The 16,101-nt window shown below is 38.7% G+C and overlaps 2 protein-coding genes across 10 annotated transcripts in view; both read right to left on the bottom strand.

Annotated features, from left to right (window-relative positions):
* The window catches only part of LOC127552244 (zinc finger protein 420-like), a 270,922-nt gene that overhangs the window by 218,750 nt on the left and 36,071 nt on the right, over positions 1-16,101 (bottom strand). The window lies entirely within an intron of this gene.
* Positions 1-16,101, bottom strand: part of LOC127552247 (zinc finger protein 260-like) — a 28,240-nt gene that overhangs the window by 4,391 nt on the left and 7,748 nt on the right. Inside the window, exons 3-5 of the mRNA XM_051982838.1 lie at positions 4,008-5,752; positions 1,696-1,822; positions 568-663 (exon numbers count right to left, since the gene is read on the bottom strand). Of these exons, the coding sequence (XP_051838798.1) occupies positions 568-663; positions 1,696-1,822; positions 4,008-5,732 (1,948 nt within the window). The 5' untranslated portion in view covers positions 5,733-5,752. The remainder of the gene's footprint in view (positions 1-567; positions 664-1,695; positions 1,823-4,007; positions 5,753-16,101) is intronic.

A 16,101-nucleotide genomic window follows, 5' to 3' on the forward strand; every position in this document is an offset into this window, starting at 1 on the left:
ATCATCTCCCCAATTTTACTCTCCTTCTTAAACTATCCTTACCTTAATTACTTAGTGATTTAGGGAGGCACTAAAATGATTCAATTTATCTGGCCTACAGAGGGTTTCTACAGACTTACTGGTGTACTGTCTGCCCCAGCTTTCTCAGGAGAGCAGGGGAAGTCCCTCACCTCTCTTTATGTTGCTGGGGCACAGCTCAGGGCCTGGCTGATAGCAGGTACTTAAAAGTTTGCTGACTTGGAGAAGTTCTAAGAACTGGTTCATCTGGGACAATCTGATCCCCTTTTTGCACTTTCAGGAGAATTCCATTGCCCCAAAGTGCAAACAATGTCTACTTATACGATCTCACATAATTGTGGGAAGGGACCATGGAGTGCCTCCCACTCATTTTACAAATGGGAAACTGAGATTCAGTGACTGGCAAAGGAGAATCTGAGAAAGATCTTCCTAAAAAGTATCTGAAAAAGAATTCCAAGGCTGGTCTTTGTCCCCCAAACCTGCATTTTCTTCGGGGTAACTCGCAGAAGTCACTAGTACTGCTCATATCCCTGCTATCACCTCACTCACTTGGAGAGCAGCTCCTCAGGCCTTCTTGGTCCAGCATCCAGGGTACTTGTCTTTGCTTAAAATACGAGATCATGTCTTCTCTGGGAACTGAAAGCCCTGCACATGGAAATCATGGAGGGATGAAGAGAGAAGGTTGAAATTGAGTTTTCTTTAGGGAATGGGGAGAGGATCCAGAGCTGCTCCATTGAGATTCAGCTCATTCTATTGAAATAGGAGTTTGTGGACACCCACAAGTGCTTGTAATGCAAGACATCTTTGATAAAGTTTGTCCCATCATCCTGTTGTACACCTTTTTTGGAGAAACAGTCAAATGCTCTTTCTCCCCTCCCCCTCCTGTTGTCCTATTAGATTCCATTCTGGCAGAGGGTTCTAAGTCCATACCTGAATAAAAAGTGTTATTGGGCCTGAAGTAATATTATGCCATACATGTTTCTATCAGTTCTTTATCGGGATGCAAACCACTTCTTTCTTCACTTGTTCCTTTTTCATTAATTTGGGTATTTAGAATTGTCAAAGTATATTATTTCCTGGAAGTTTTTTCTTAAACAAAATATTTGTTAATTGTTTATATTGTAAAGAAAGGATAAGCCACAGCACCTGGCAAACAACATCTGGAAAGAAATGCCAGTTCCCTTCCTTTCCTTTCCCACCACTGGTGCTAGAATGTGAGGGCAATAGGCAGGAAGATCAAGGACAAGTTTTCTGTACTAGAAACAACGATGGGGTTTAAGGTACAGAGTGATGCTAAAAAGAAGGGTATTCCCAATTCTGGCCCGGAGCCAAAGAGGGACTGGTTTTGAGCTATAACTGTGGGAGCAATTTTCAGAGCTCTGCTCGACCAGTCTGTGTCCAGGTAGAGGTCAGCCAAAATAAGCTCAGAGTAGGTCCTTGGATGAGATGCTTCCACACTGGTTTCATCTCTGACTTGAAGCTACCTAAAAGTGACAAGAGCTTCAGGAGCAACCAAGGACACCCTCAGTTTTCTATCATACAAGGAAAAGAAACAGGAGGACACAGCAGATCAGAACTTTCCCCCTCCTGAATGATACACCCCAAACCCTGCACTCCAGGAAATGAAGATACACCCTTTGATGGCAGATTCAGAGTTACCCAAGGATATGTCCTTACCCAGGGACAGCAGGTTCTGGGCATTCTCCAGCATGACTTCCTTGTACAACTCTTTCTGGGGAAGATCCAAGAGGCCCCACTCCTCCTGGGTGAAGTCCACAGCCACATCCCTGAATGTCACCAAGTCCTAAAGTATCAAATCACAAGATGAATTCTGATGGGACTTTCAGCTCTACAAGAATCCAACTAACCCTCTCCAATTTACAAGAGGAAACTCAAGCAGAGAAGAGATTGTCTCAAAGCTGAGGCCATTTCTGAGGGTCAGAGTCAACTCCTGAAACCATGGGTATCAAGAGTCTTACTGCGTTTTCAGAAAAGCATTTTATAGAAGCAGTTGGAAGAAAGCTGAGAAATGTCTGATTATTGAGTGCATTTCCTTGTGGAATGAGGAAGAGTTTGTGTTTTATCTGTGAGGTAGATGGATCTTTGGAGAGCAAGAGGGTGATGGGGAGTTTCTTCCTTAGCAGAAGTGATTCAAGTCGTGGCTGACCTTCCTGCTCTTCCCTCTGCTCACAATTTATCTCATTCCCAGCCCCTATGTCAGCAAAGGCTGCCCTGCAACTCCTTCTGATGCTATGATCCACAGTGGTGGAGGCTCTCGGGGAATTATCTGTCTCCTAAAAATTCCTCGATGTTTATTTGCCATATTCCCCTTGTCCATCAGAGAGAGACAGAAAAGGACCTCAGGGAGGTGGGACATGGAATGAATGTCTCTTCTGTCCTTGTTCGCTGTTATGTGCTCTATTATAATTACATCATTGTAGGTGTCAATCTTGTAGAACTATGTTAAGTACTGAGTACATGTACTGAATTAGGCAACTCACAGCTAAACTAGGTAACCATTGTCTTACCTATTGCTCTGAGTTAACACCTTGTTTCAATTGTGCTTCTCCAGAGTTCTGGCTCATTACAGTTGTATATACTATACATAAAGTAGAGCTAACTATAACTAACTGGTCAGTTTGCTAAACTCCTTTATGCTTCTAGGCTGCCATTCAATGTAACAACCTGTTATGTTCCTTTAATGGGATCTTCCCAATTCTTTTCTTGGGTAACCCTTTTTGCTCTTTCAGCACTATTTCACATTTCCCCTGGCTGGTTCTTAATTTCCTCTCCATTTTCTCTATAACCTGTTCTCCTAAATAAGTTACCTTTTGGTAAGGAGAATGGCCTTTGCGAACTTGGGACATGTTTGGTTCTAACTAGGAAGGGCTACCCTGACCTCATTATGGTCTTTGTGTAATGCACATTTCAGCTTTACTTTTCTTTATTTGTTCACTTCTGGGCAACTGAGGAAGTTATTGTTCTTTTACACTTTTTGAGATTGCCATGGATTGCTGAATCTTTCTTTTTCTTGAGAGAGAACTTCTTCATCCTCAGGATAACTTTTCAGTAAAGGAAGTCCTGATGGACGACATCTCTGATTGATTCTTTAACTCACACCCAAGAGAAGATATTACAAACTTTCCTTCACAAGGCTCCCACAGGCCCTGTTTACCAACAGGAAGGGGGCTTAATGAATTCCAAACCTTCTCTTAAAAAGAAAGTCCAGCTATCTCCTGATAATTCACTGGCTCCCCTCCTTTGGGACTTCTCTGACTAGGCTCTCCACAAGTCCCTGAATCAAGAGGCTCCTTCCCAGCCAGACCTCTTTCCATATTTCTTGGGCCTCTGGATTTCTTTTGATCGTTGTCAAGATGCAGGAATAGAAAACTGAAATTCTGACGTGGTAACTCTTCCCAAAGAAGAGAATAAAGAATAGACAGGAAATAAGAATGTACAAAACTGAATGAGAGCCCAGACGAAATGAAATAAACAACAATTAACAGTCAAAAAATCTGCCCTTGCTGAACGGAAATACACACCAGCGACATAGAAAAGCAAAGGATCGGAGCTTTCAGGGAAGGGCACTGGTTAAAAATAATGGACAGTCTCATGAAGGAAATGGCCAAAGAGAACTGGTCCCTTCTGGAAAAGAAAATGAAAATGGAATGGAAGGAATCCCCAACAGAAGGAAGCCCCCAACACTTGCATCCACAGTGTTCTAAAAACCAACCCGGAATCCCAAACCAAATCCATGGCTACAAACTGCCAAGCTGATAGTAGTCACCTCTAATACAAAGCCCTCCCAGCCTTGAGGAGAAAGACCTTCTCATACAAGGGATCTGACTGACTGCTGTAGGCTGATATGTCCCAGTGTTCTCTATCAAATTCATTTTCATGCTTATTTTAATGCCTTTACATTTCTTCACAAATCTGGCAAGAACCAATCAAATTTTTCTACAAAACCCTTTTCATATACAATGACTTACATAAGATTTCATTCCAGAGTGGATTTTCTGATGTACAGCAAGATCTCCCTTGTATCTACAAGTCTTTCCACATTGGATACAATCATAAGGCTTCTCCCCAGAGTGGGTTCTCTGATGTACAATAAGATCGCTCTTCCTTCTAAAAGCCTTTCTACACTGGTTACATTCATAAGGTTTCTCTCCAGTGTGTATTCTCTGATGCAGAGTAAGATCTTTCTTGCATCTAAAAGCCTTTCCACAGTGGTTACATTCATAAGGTTTCTCTCCAGTGTGGATTCTCTGATGTACAGTAAGAACTCCCTTGTATCTAAAAGCCTTTTCACATTGGTTACATTCATAAGGTCTCTCTCCACTGTGTATTCTCTGATGTACAGTAAGATGTCTCTTGCTTCTAAAGGCCTTTCCACACTGGTTACATTCATAAGGTTTCTCTCCAGTGTGGATTCTCTGATGTACAGGAAGAGCTCCCTTGTATCTAAAAGCCTTTCCACAGTGGTTACATTCATAAGGTTTCTCCCCAGTGTGAATTCTCTGATGTATAACAAGAATCTTCTTGACGCTAAAAACCTTTCCACAGTGGTTGCAATCATAAGGTTTCTCTCCACTGTGTATTCTCTGATGCAGAGTAAGAGCTCCCTTGCTTCTAAAAGCCTTTCCACAGTGGTTACAATCATAAGGTTTCTCTCCAGTGTGGATTCTCTGGTGCATAATAAGAATCTTCTTGATGCTAAAAGCCTTTCCACAGTGGTTACAATCATAAGGTTTCTCTCCACTGTGTATTCTCTGATGTACAGTAAGACGGCTCTTGCTTCTAAAAGCCTTTCCACAGTGGTTACATTCATAAGGTTTCTCTCCAGTGTGGATTCTCTGATGTACAGTAAGAGCTCCCCTGTATCTAAAAGCCTTTCCACAGTGGTTACATTTATAAGGTTTCTCTCCAGTGTGAATTCTCTGATGCATAATAAGCATCCTCTTGATGCTAAAAGCCTTTCCACAATGGTTACAATCATAAGGTTTCTCTCCACTGTGTATTCTCTGATGTATAGTAAGACAGCTCTTGCTTCTAAAAGCCTTTCCACAGTGGTTACATTCATAAGGTTTCTCCCCAGTGTGGATTCTATGATGTACAGTAAGACCTTCCTTGGATCTAAAAGACTTTCCACAGTTACATTCATAAGGTTTCTCTCCAGTGTGCGTTCTCTGATGTACAGTAAGACCTTCCTTGCATTTAAAAGACTTTCCACAATGACAATTATAAGGTTTTTCTCCACTGTGTACTCTCTGATGTATAGTAAGACAGCTCTTACTTGTAAAAGCCTTTCCACAGTGGTTACATTCATAAGGTTTTTCTCCAGTGTGGGTTCTCTGATGGGTAATAAGTGCTACCTTCTGTATAAAGGCCTTTCCACAGTGGTTACAATCATAAGGTTTCTCTCCAGTGTGTATTTTCTGATGTACAGTAAGAGCTCCCTTGCTCCTAAAAGCCTTTCCACAGTGGTTACAATCATAAGGTTTTTCTCCAGTGTGGATTCTCTCATGTCCAATAAGAATTCCCTTTTGTCTAAAACACTTTCCACAGTAGTTACATTCATAAGATTTCTTGCCAGTTTTAATTTTCTCTTGTGTAACACAGATTTCTCTCCAAGTGAAGTCACAGGGACTTATGGATGGTGGCCTGTGAGGTTTTACCCCAGAAAGGTTTATCTTCTCAGTAGTGTCCTTCATTTCAATGCTGATCTCTTGCTCTGAAAAAACAACCAATAATAAACAGTAAAATAGACACTATACACACATATATATTAATATCCCCTTCCCTTCTTAAAATGAACACAAGTTAAGTCATTTTGTATTTGCAAAGGCAAAAGAGAAAAATCTTGTTTCTTTCTTTTTTTTTTTTACTAAAACTTTATTTTCAAAATATATGTATAGATCGTTTTCAACATTCATTCTTGCAATACCTTGTGTTCCAAATCTTTTCTCCCTTCCTTCTCCCACCCCTCTCCTCTACATAGCAAGTAATCCAATGTATATTAAAATAGGTACCATTCTTCTCTACATACTTCCACAATTTTTATGCTGCACAAGAAAAATAAGATCAAAAAGGGAAAAAAAGAGAAAGAAAACCAAATGCAAACAAACCACCAAAAAAATAAGTGAAGTACTAGGTTGTAATGCTTACTCAATCCCCACAGTCCTCTCTCCACTACAGAAAAGGCGGCTACAAACATTTTTGCACACGTGGAAGGCCTTTTCCCTTCTTTATAATCTCTTTGGGACACAGATTCAGTAGAGACACTGCTGGATCAAAGATTATGCACAGTTGTGATAGCCCTTCAGGCATAGTTCCATATTGTTTTCCAGAATTAATGGATCAATTCACAACTCCACCAATAATGTATTAGTGTCCCAGTTTTTCCCCATTCCCTTCAACATACATCATTATCTCTCCCTGTCATCTTAGCCAATATGAATTATCTGGTATCTCAGAGGGTTCTTAATTTACATTTCTGTGACCAATAGTGATTTAGAGCATTTTTCATAGGACTAGAAATGATTTTTATTTTTTCATCTGAAAATTGTCTGTTTAAATCCTTTGACCATTTATCAATTGGAGAATGGCTTGCATTCTTATAAATTTGAGTCAGTTCCAAGAGAAAAGTCTTCAAAATGCAGAATCAATCACTTAAAAATCCAATAGCTCACATCCCAAGAATGATTTAATTTCTAATGACCTTCAGGCACAAATACATTGGATTCTCACAGTCAACCTGGGACCACACAGAAAGTGCCTTCATTCTCACTGCTTGTACACCTCAGGGCACCAGCGCAGAGGAATTGAGTGACTTGACCCAAATGCCAGCAGCTGTGCCTGGAATTCACACCTTGTGAATGGCCAGCCTCTGTCTACAGTATTTCACAAATTCTAAATTTTTCCTTTTTTCTTTCAATGTCTGATCTCTGACATAATCATATTCAATTTTTTTTTTTTTTTGGTACATTATTTGAATACTAAGGCTCTTCAATTTTTCTGGGGGATTTTCATATTTCATCTGAGGCATATGTGATTTTGTTCTGATGCTTTACTTCTTTGAGATAATCATGGCTTATTTATTTTTAGAAATTCGTCATTACATTCCCCTCCACATTCTTTTAACAAACCCAATTTAAAAAAAAAAAAAGGAGGAAATCATCCACATCTGAAAATTTATGTCTCATCCTGAAAACAACGTTAATCATTCTGAGTCATGGAAGGACAGAGCATGCTATTGCAACATATTCTTTTAGAAGTTCAAAAAAATCGATGACTTCTGGTTAAGATGGCGGAGAGGAGGCACACAGCTGCATAAGCTCCACGCTTTCTCTCACTATCCATTTCATTACAAGCCTCTGAATTAATGCTTGACTGAAAAAAACCCACATATAGTTATCAAGAGAAGCCATCCTTGAGATTCGCCAAGAAAGGTCTGTCTTTACTGGAGGGCTGGGACGGTTTTAGACCGGGCGCAGGCTGAGGGCAGGGGCAGTGAGAGCACAGGAGCAGACTGGAGAGGGGGTGGGGAGTGATCGCAGCCGTCTCTGCGGGGAGAGCTTCGCTACAGGTTTGGATACTTTGCTCCGGCAGCAAGTCAGCAGCCCAGCAGAGAAGCTAAAAACACCGGGGCTGAAGAATACAACCCCAAACAGCTGGAGTCTCTCGGGACCTGGCCGCCCCCCCCCCCCCCCCTCAAAGTGACTCAACATGCTCTGGGATCTCAGAGCGCACGCGCAACACAATCCTGCTAGTGCCTCACTGCTGCCCCCCGCAGTCTGGAGAGGAAGCTCGGTAACACACCCAGCCCCTCCCCCAAAGAAAGACTCCAGTTTTTTCTGTTTTTCTTTGCTAGTTTGTCTCTGATTATTAGACAGAATGAGCAAGAAGCTGAAGAGGACTTTAACCCTTGACAGCTTCTATACAGATAGAGAGCAGACTCTAAATCCTGAGGAGACTAAAAACAGACAGTCTCCAGGTGAATCCCCAAAGGAGGAGATCACCTGTTCCTCAGCACAGATGAACCTCATAGAAGTAATTAAAAAAGCTTTCATAAGGGAGCTCGAAGAAAAATGGGAAAAGCAGAGTGAGGCTTGGCAAAAGGAGAGGGAAGCTTGGGAAAAGGAGAGGGAGGCTTGGGAAAAGGAGAGGGAAGCTTGGGAAAAGGAGAGGGAGGCTTGGCAAAAGGAGAGGGAAGCTTGGGAAAAGGAGAGGGAAGCTTGGGAAAAGGAGAGGGAGGCTTGGCAAAAGAGCCTGGAGAAGTCAGTTAAAGAGAGAGTGGATAAAGAAGTAAAATCCTTGAAAAATAGGACTGGTGAACTGGAAACAGAAAATAGCTCTCTAAAAAACAAAATTGGCGAAATGGAAAAAAATTCCACAGAACAAAAGAACTCAATTGGACAATTAGAAAAAGATCTTAAAAAAGTGAGCGAAGAAAATAATTCACTGAAAATCAGGGTCGAACAAATGGAATTGAATGACTCAAGGAGACAAGAAGAATCAGTCAAGCAAATCCAAAAAAATCAAACAATGGAAAAGAATGTGAAATACCTTCTGGGGAAGACAACAGACCTGGAAAACAGATCCAGGAGAGACAATCTGAGAATCATTGGACTCCCAGAAAAGAATGATGAAAAAAAGAGCCTGGACACTATTTTCCAGGAAATTATCAAAGAGAACTGCCCAGAAGTCATAGGAACAGAGGAAAAAATAAACTTTGAAAGGATTCATCGATCACCCACTGAAAGGGATCCTAAAATCAAAACACCAAGGAATACAGTGGCCAAATGCCAGAACCCTCAGATGAAGGAAAAAATATGGCAAGCGGCTAGAAAAACCCAATTCAAGTATCAAGGAGCCACAATAAGGATCACCCAGGATCTGGCAGCATCCACATTAAAAGATCGAAGGGCCTGGAATATGATATTCCGAAAGGCTAAGGAACTTGGTATGCAACCAAAAATAACTTACCCAGCGAGAATGAGCATCTTTTTCCAGGGAAGAAGATGGACATTCAACGAAGTAAGCGAATTTCATCTATTTCTGATGAAAAAGCCAGAACTTAATAAAAAGTTTGATCTACAAATATAGAACTCAAGAGAAATCTAAAAAGGTAACGATTAATCTTGGGAACTATATTTTGACTATATAGATATATAAAGAATACATGTATACCTTGTTCTAGAAATTGATGTGGAAAGGACATTCTACCAGAAAAAGGTAAAGTGGGGATAGTACATCTCATGAAGAGGCATAGGAAACCTATTATATCTGAGAGAAAGAAGGGAGGGGGATGAATATAGTGGGTATCTTACTGCCTTCAGAATTGGCTTTAAGTGAAAAATCTTAAGACATATTCAATCTATGGTGAAACTTCTCCCATCTCATTGAAAAGTGAGAAGGGAAAAGTGAAAAGGGAAGGAATAAGCTAAGCGGAAGGGAATACGGGAACTGGGAGGGAAAGGGGTAAGATAGGGGGAGGAACTCTAAGGCCGGGGGAGGGATACTAAAAAGGGAAGGCTGTGAGAAGCAAGCGGTGCTCACAAGCTTAATACTGGGAAGGGGGGGGGGGAAAGGGGAAAGAAGGGAGAAAAGCATAAACCGGGGTTAACAAGATGGCAAGCAATACAGAATTGGTCATTCTAACCATAAATGTGAACGGGGTAAACTCCCCCATAAAGAGGAAGCGGTTAGCAGAATGGATTAAAAGCCAGAATCCTACAATATGTTGTTTACAGGAAACACACCTGAAGCGGGGAGATACATGCAGGTTAAAGGTAAAAGGTTGGAGCAAAATCTACTATGCTTCAGGTGAAGTCAAAAAAGCAGGGGTAGCCATCCTGATCTCAGATCAAGCTAAAGCAAAAATTGATCTAATTAAAAGAGATAAGGAAGGGCACTATATCTTGCTAAAGGGCAGCATGGATAATGAAGCACTATCTATATTAAACATATATGCACCAAGTGGGGTAGCATCTAAATTCTTAAAAGAGAAACTAAGAGAGCTGCAAGAAGAAATAGACAGTAAAACTATAATAGTGGGAGATCTTAACCTTGCACTCTCAGAATTAGATAAATCAAACCACAAAATAAATAAGAAAGAAGTCAAAGAGGTAAACAGAATACTAGAAAAGTTAAATATGATAGATCTCTGGAGAAAATGTAATGGAGACAGAAAGGAATACACTTTCTTTTCAGCAGTTCATGGAACCTATACAAAAATTGACCATATATTAGGACATAAAAACCTCAACCTCAAATGCAGTAAGGCAGAAATAGTAAATGCATCTTTTTCAGACCACGATGCAATGAAAATTACATTCAACAAAAAAACCAGGGCAAAGTAGACCAAAAAATAATTGGAAACTAAATAATCTCATACTAAAGAATGATTGAGTGAAACAGCAAATCATAGACATAATTAATAACTTCACACAAGAAAACGATAATAATGAGACATCATACCAAAATGTATGGGATGCAGCCAAAGCGGTAATAAGGGGAAATTTCATATCTCTAGAGGCCTATTTGTATAAAATAGAGAAAGAGAAGATCAATGAATTGGGTTTGCAACTAAAAATGCTAGAAAAGGAACAAATTAAAAACCCCCAGTCAAACACTAAACTTGAAATTCTAAAAATAAAAGGAGAGATCAATAAAATTGAAAGTAAAAAAACTATTGAATTGAATAATAAAACTAAGAGTTGGTTCTATGAAAAAACCAACAAAATAGACAAACCCTTAGTAAATCTGATTAAAAAAAGGAAAGAGGAAAATCAAATTGTTAGTCTTAAAAATGAAAAGGGAGAACTCACCACTAACGAAGAGGAAATTAGAGCAATAATTAGGAGTTACTTTGCCCAACTTTATGCCAATAAATTCGACAACTTAAATGAAATAGAAAAATACCTCCAAAAATATAGCTTGCCCAAACTAACAGAGGAAGAAGTAAATATCCTAAACAGTCCCATCTCAGAAAAAGAAATAGAACAAACTATCAATCAACTCCCTAAGAAAAAATCCCCAGGACTAGATGGATTTACATGTGAATTCTACCAAACATTTAAAGAACAATTAACTCCAATGCTAAATAAACTATTTGAAAAAATAGGGATTGAAGGAGTCCTACCAAACTCCTTTTATGACACAGACATGGTACTGATACCTAAACCAGGTAGGCTGAAAACAGAGAAAGAAAACTATAGACCAATCTCCCTAATGAATATTGATGCTAAAATCTTAAATAAAATATTAGCAAAAAGATTACAGAAAATCATCCCCAGGATAATACACTATGACCAAGTAGGATTTATACCAGGAATGCAGGGCTGGTTCAATATTAGGAAAACTATTAGCATAATTGACTATATCAATAACCAAACAAACAAAAACCATATGATCATCTCAATAGATGCAGAAAAAGCATTTGATAAAATCCAACATCCATTCCTAATAAAAACACTTGAGAGCATAGGAATAAATGGACTTTTCCTTAAAATAGTCAGGAGCATATATTTAAAACTTTCAGTAAGCATCATATGCAATGGGGAAAAACTGGAACCTTTCCCAGTAAGATCTGGAGTGAAGCAAGGTTGCCCTCTATCACCATTATTATTTAATATCGTATTAGAAACACTAGCCTCGGCAATAAGAGTCGAGAAAGATATTAAAGGAATTAGAGTAGGCAATGCAGAAACCAAACTATCACTCTTTGCAGATGATATGATGGTATACCTAGAGAACCCCAGAGATTCTACTAAAAAGCTATTAGAAATAATTCATAATTTTAGCAAAGTAGCTGGCTACAAAATAAATCCCCATAAATCCTCAGCATTTTTATACATCTCCAACAAAACTCAACAGCAAGAGATACAAAGAGAAATTCCATTCAGAATAACTGTTGATACCATAAAATATTTGGGAATCTACCTACCAGAGGAAAGTCAGGAATTATATGAGCAAAATTATAAAAAAGTCTCCACACAAATAAAGTCAGACTTAAATAATTGGAAAAATATTAAGTGCTCTTGGATCGGCCGAGCGAACATAATAAAGATGACAATACTCCCTAAACTAATCTATTTATTTAGTGCTATACCAATCAGACTTCCAAGAAAATATTTTAATGATCTAGAAAAAATAACAACAAAATTCATATGGAACAATAAAAAGTCGAGAATCTCAAGGGAATTAATGAAAAAAAAAATCAAATGAAGGTGGCCTAGCTGTACCTGATCTAAAATTATATTATAAAGCAGCAGTCACCAAAACCATTTGGTATTGGCTAAGAAATAGATTAGTGGATCAGTGGAAAAGGCTAGGTTAACAAAACAGAATAGTCAACTATAGCAATCTAGTGTTTGACAAACCCAAAGCCCCTAACTTCTGGGAAAAGAATTCATTATTTGATAAAAACTGCTGGGATAATTGGAAATTAGTATGGCAGAAATTAGGCATGGACCCACACTTAACACCGTATACCAAGATAAGATCAAAATGGGTCCATGACCTAGGCATAAAGAATGAGATTATAAATAAATTAGAGGAACATAGAATAGTTTATCTCTCAGACTTGTGGAGGAGAAAGAAATTTGTGACCAAAGATGAACTAGAGACCATTACTGATCACAAAATAGAAAATTTTGATTACATCAAATTAAAAAGCCTTTGTACAAATAAAACTAATGCAAACAAGATTAGAAGGGAAGCAACAAACTGGGAAAACATCTTCACAGTTAAAGGTTCTGATAAAGGCCTCATTTCTAAAATATATAGAGAACTGACTCAAATTTATAAGAAATCAAGCCATTCTCCAATTGATAAATGGTCAAAGGATATGAACAGACAATTTTCAGAGGATGAAATTGAAACTATTACCACTCATATGAAAGAGTGTTCCAAATCATTATTGATCAGAGAAATGCAAATTAAGACAACTCTGAGATACCACTACACACCTGTCAGATTGGCTAAGATGACAGGAAAAAATAATGATGAATGTTGGAGGGGATGTGGGAAAACTGGGACACTAATGCATTGTTGGTGGAGTTGTGAACGAATCCAACCATTCTGGAGAGCAATCTGGAATTATGCCCCAAAAATTATCAAATTGTGCATACCCTTTGATCCAGCAGTGTTTCGATTGGGCTTATATCCCAAAGAAATACTAGAGAAGGGAAAGGGACCTGTATGTGCCAAAATGTTTGTAGCAGCCCTATTTGTAGTGGCTAGAAACTGGAAAATGAATGGATGCCCATCAATTGGAGAATGGCTGGGTAAATTGTGGTATATGAATGTTATGGAATATTATTGTTCTGTAGGAAATGACCAGCAGGATGAATACAGAGAGGACTGGTGAGACTTACATGAACTGATGCTAAGTGAAATGAGCAGAACCAGGAAATCATTATACACTTCGACAACGATATTGTATGAGGACATATTTTGATGGAAGTGGATTTCTTTGACAAAGAGACCTAAGTTTCAATTGATAAATGACGGACATAAGCAGCTACACCCAAAGAACGAACAATGGGAAACGAATGTGAACTATCTGCATTTTAGTTTTTCTTCCCGGGTTATTTATACCTTCTGAATCCAATTCTCCCTATGCAACAAGAGAACTGTTCGGTTCTGCAAACATATATTGTATCTAGGATATATTGCAACATATCCAACATATAAAGGACTGCTTGCCATCTAGGGGAGGGGATGGAGGGAGCAAGGGGGAAAAAAATCGGAAAAGAAAGGAGTGCAAGGAATAATGTTGTCAATATAAAGTAATCATTAAATAAAAAATAAAAATTAAAAAAAAAAATCCTTGAAGGATCGAGACAACGGTCCAAGGGATTTGATCCAAAAATGTACCAGTGGTAAATTCTCCCTTTGACAACAAGTATGTGCACTGCTTAACAACTCTTTCTCAATGATGTCAAATAACCATGATCAGGAAAATGCAATTTTGGGAGTTCAAGGAGTGCTTCCAACAAAGCCTAATGGCTTCTAAGTGCCACAGAGCCTTCCAGATTCTCACTTTAACAAAAAATTGTTTCCAGAATTCCAGGAAGGTTGGACATTTATGAACAAAAGGACACGGGCCTGCAAAGGTCCTCAGTGGCTCTCTCCCTGCACCAGAGCAGTTCCCTCATTGCTGGGTGTAATGGGCTGAAGCTCGAGTTGATGCACTGAGGTCCCAAGCATGTGAGGCTAAATAGTAATTGGACCATACTCTATTAATAAATATGCTTGGAGAAAGAATGGCCCCTGCCCACTCTTTGTGCAAGTCTGATGTGTTGTATAGGAAATGACGTTGGGACTATTTTGGTGGGTCCAGGCAGAGGGGCAGGAAGAGAGGCAGAGAGAGACTGCTGGCTGGCTTTTTGTCGCAGGGGCTCACATTGCGATTGCCATCCCTCTTCACCTTCACAAAGAATAAAGATAGAAGAGTTTCCCCTAACCTGAATTCCTACTCCAGCTGATTTTAAAATACATGGTCATCACTTCTGGGTTTCCTGGGGATCACATTTCCTCAAACCTGTAATCACCCGATCATGATAGTCTCTGGTTCTGCACTCTTGCCCCAGGGCTGGAAGCCTACTTGAAAACCAGTCACTAGGAATTCCCAGTAGAGACCATCCTGAAATCCCCATGGGAGACAACAACCACAATTGGACCAATAAACAAAACTAAGAGTCACTTTTATGAAAAAAACTAACAAAACAAATAAATCTTTGCCCACATTTGATGATGAGAAAAAGAAAAGAAAAAAACCAAATCACCAACATCAAAAATGAAAGGTATGAATTTACCACCAATGAAAAATAAATTAAAGCAAGCTTTTCTTCCCCAACCCTATGGCAGCGACTCTGACAATCTAACTCAAATAGAAGAATGGTTACAAAAAATACAAATTTCCCAGGTTAACAGAAGAGGAAATAAAATATTTAGATAGTTCCAGTTCAGAAACAGAAATTTAACAAGTCATTAATGAACTCTCTAAGAAAAAAATCACCAGGGCCAGTTGGATCCACCAGTGAATTCTCCCAAACATTTAAAGAACAATTACTTCTGATACTACGTCAACTATTTGGAAAAAATAGGTGGAGTACTGCCACATTTCTTGTATGACATAGTTATGGCACTGCTACCTAAAACATGAAGGGCTAAAAGAGAAACAAAAATTACAAATGTTCCTGTTGAACACTGATGCACAAATTCTAAATAACATTATTAGCAAAGAGATTACAGCAACTTATCAGCAGGATAGTACACTACAACCATTTGAGTTGTACCAGTAATATACCAGTAATGCATGGCTGGTTCAGATTCAGGAAAACTTACTACAGTTGACCACATCAATAACAAAACCAACCAAAATCATATTACAATCCCAATACAAGCAGAAAAAGCTTTTGGCAAAAGACAGCACTCATTCCTATAAATAAACACTAGAGGACATAGGGATAAAGGGAACTTTCCTTTAAAAAATAAGTAATACTTCATTAAAACCCATAGAAAGTATTTATATGAAATGGACAGAAGCTGGATGCATTCCCAGTAAAATCAGAGGTTAAATTATCACCACTATTATTCAACACTGTTCTAGAAATGTCAGCTTCATTGATAAGAAAAAAAAAAAATGAAACAAAAGGAATTGGAATAGGTAATGAGGAAATAAAACTATTACTCTTTGGAGATGATATGATGAGATACTTTAAGAATCCTAGAAAACCATCAAAATATCTACTGAAAACAATTCACAGCTTTAGCAAAATTGCAGTATATAAAATGAAGTCTCACAAATCATCAGCATTTCTCTATATTACTGATAAAGCCCATAAGCAAGAGATACAAAAAGAAATTCCATTGAAAATGTCTATGGACAAAATAAAATAATTGTGGAGCAAACTGCCAAGGCAAACCCAAATACCATATGAACACAATTACAAAACATTTCTTACACAAAGAAAATCAGATCTAAACAACTGGAAAAATATTCATTGTTCATGGCTAGGTTGAGCTGATATAAATCATGATTCTGCCTAAATTGGTATATTCCTTCAGTGC

The sequence above is a fragment of the Antechinus flavipes genome, chromosome 2, assembly GCF_016432865.1.
Source record: "Antechinus flavipes isolate AdamAnt ecotype Samford, QLD, Australia chromosome 2, AdamAnt_v2, whole genome shotgun sequence".
Lineage (NCBI taxonomy): Eukaryota > Metazoa > Chordata > Mammalia > Dasyuromorphia > Dasyuridae > Antechinus > Antechinus flavipes.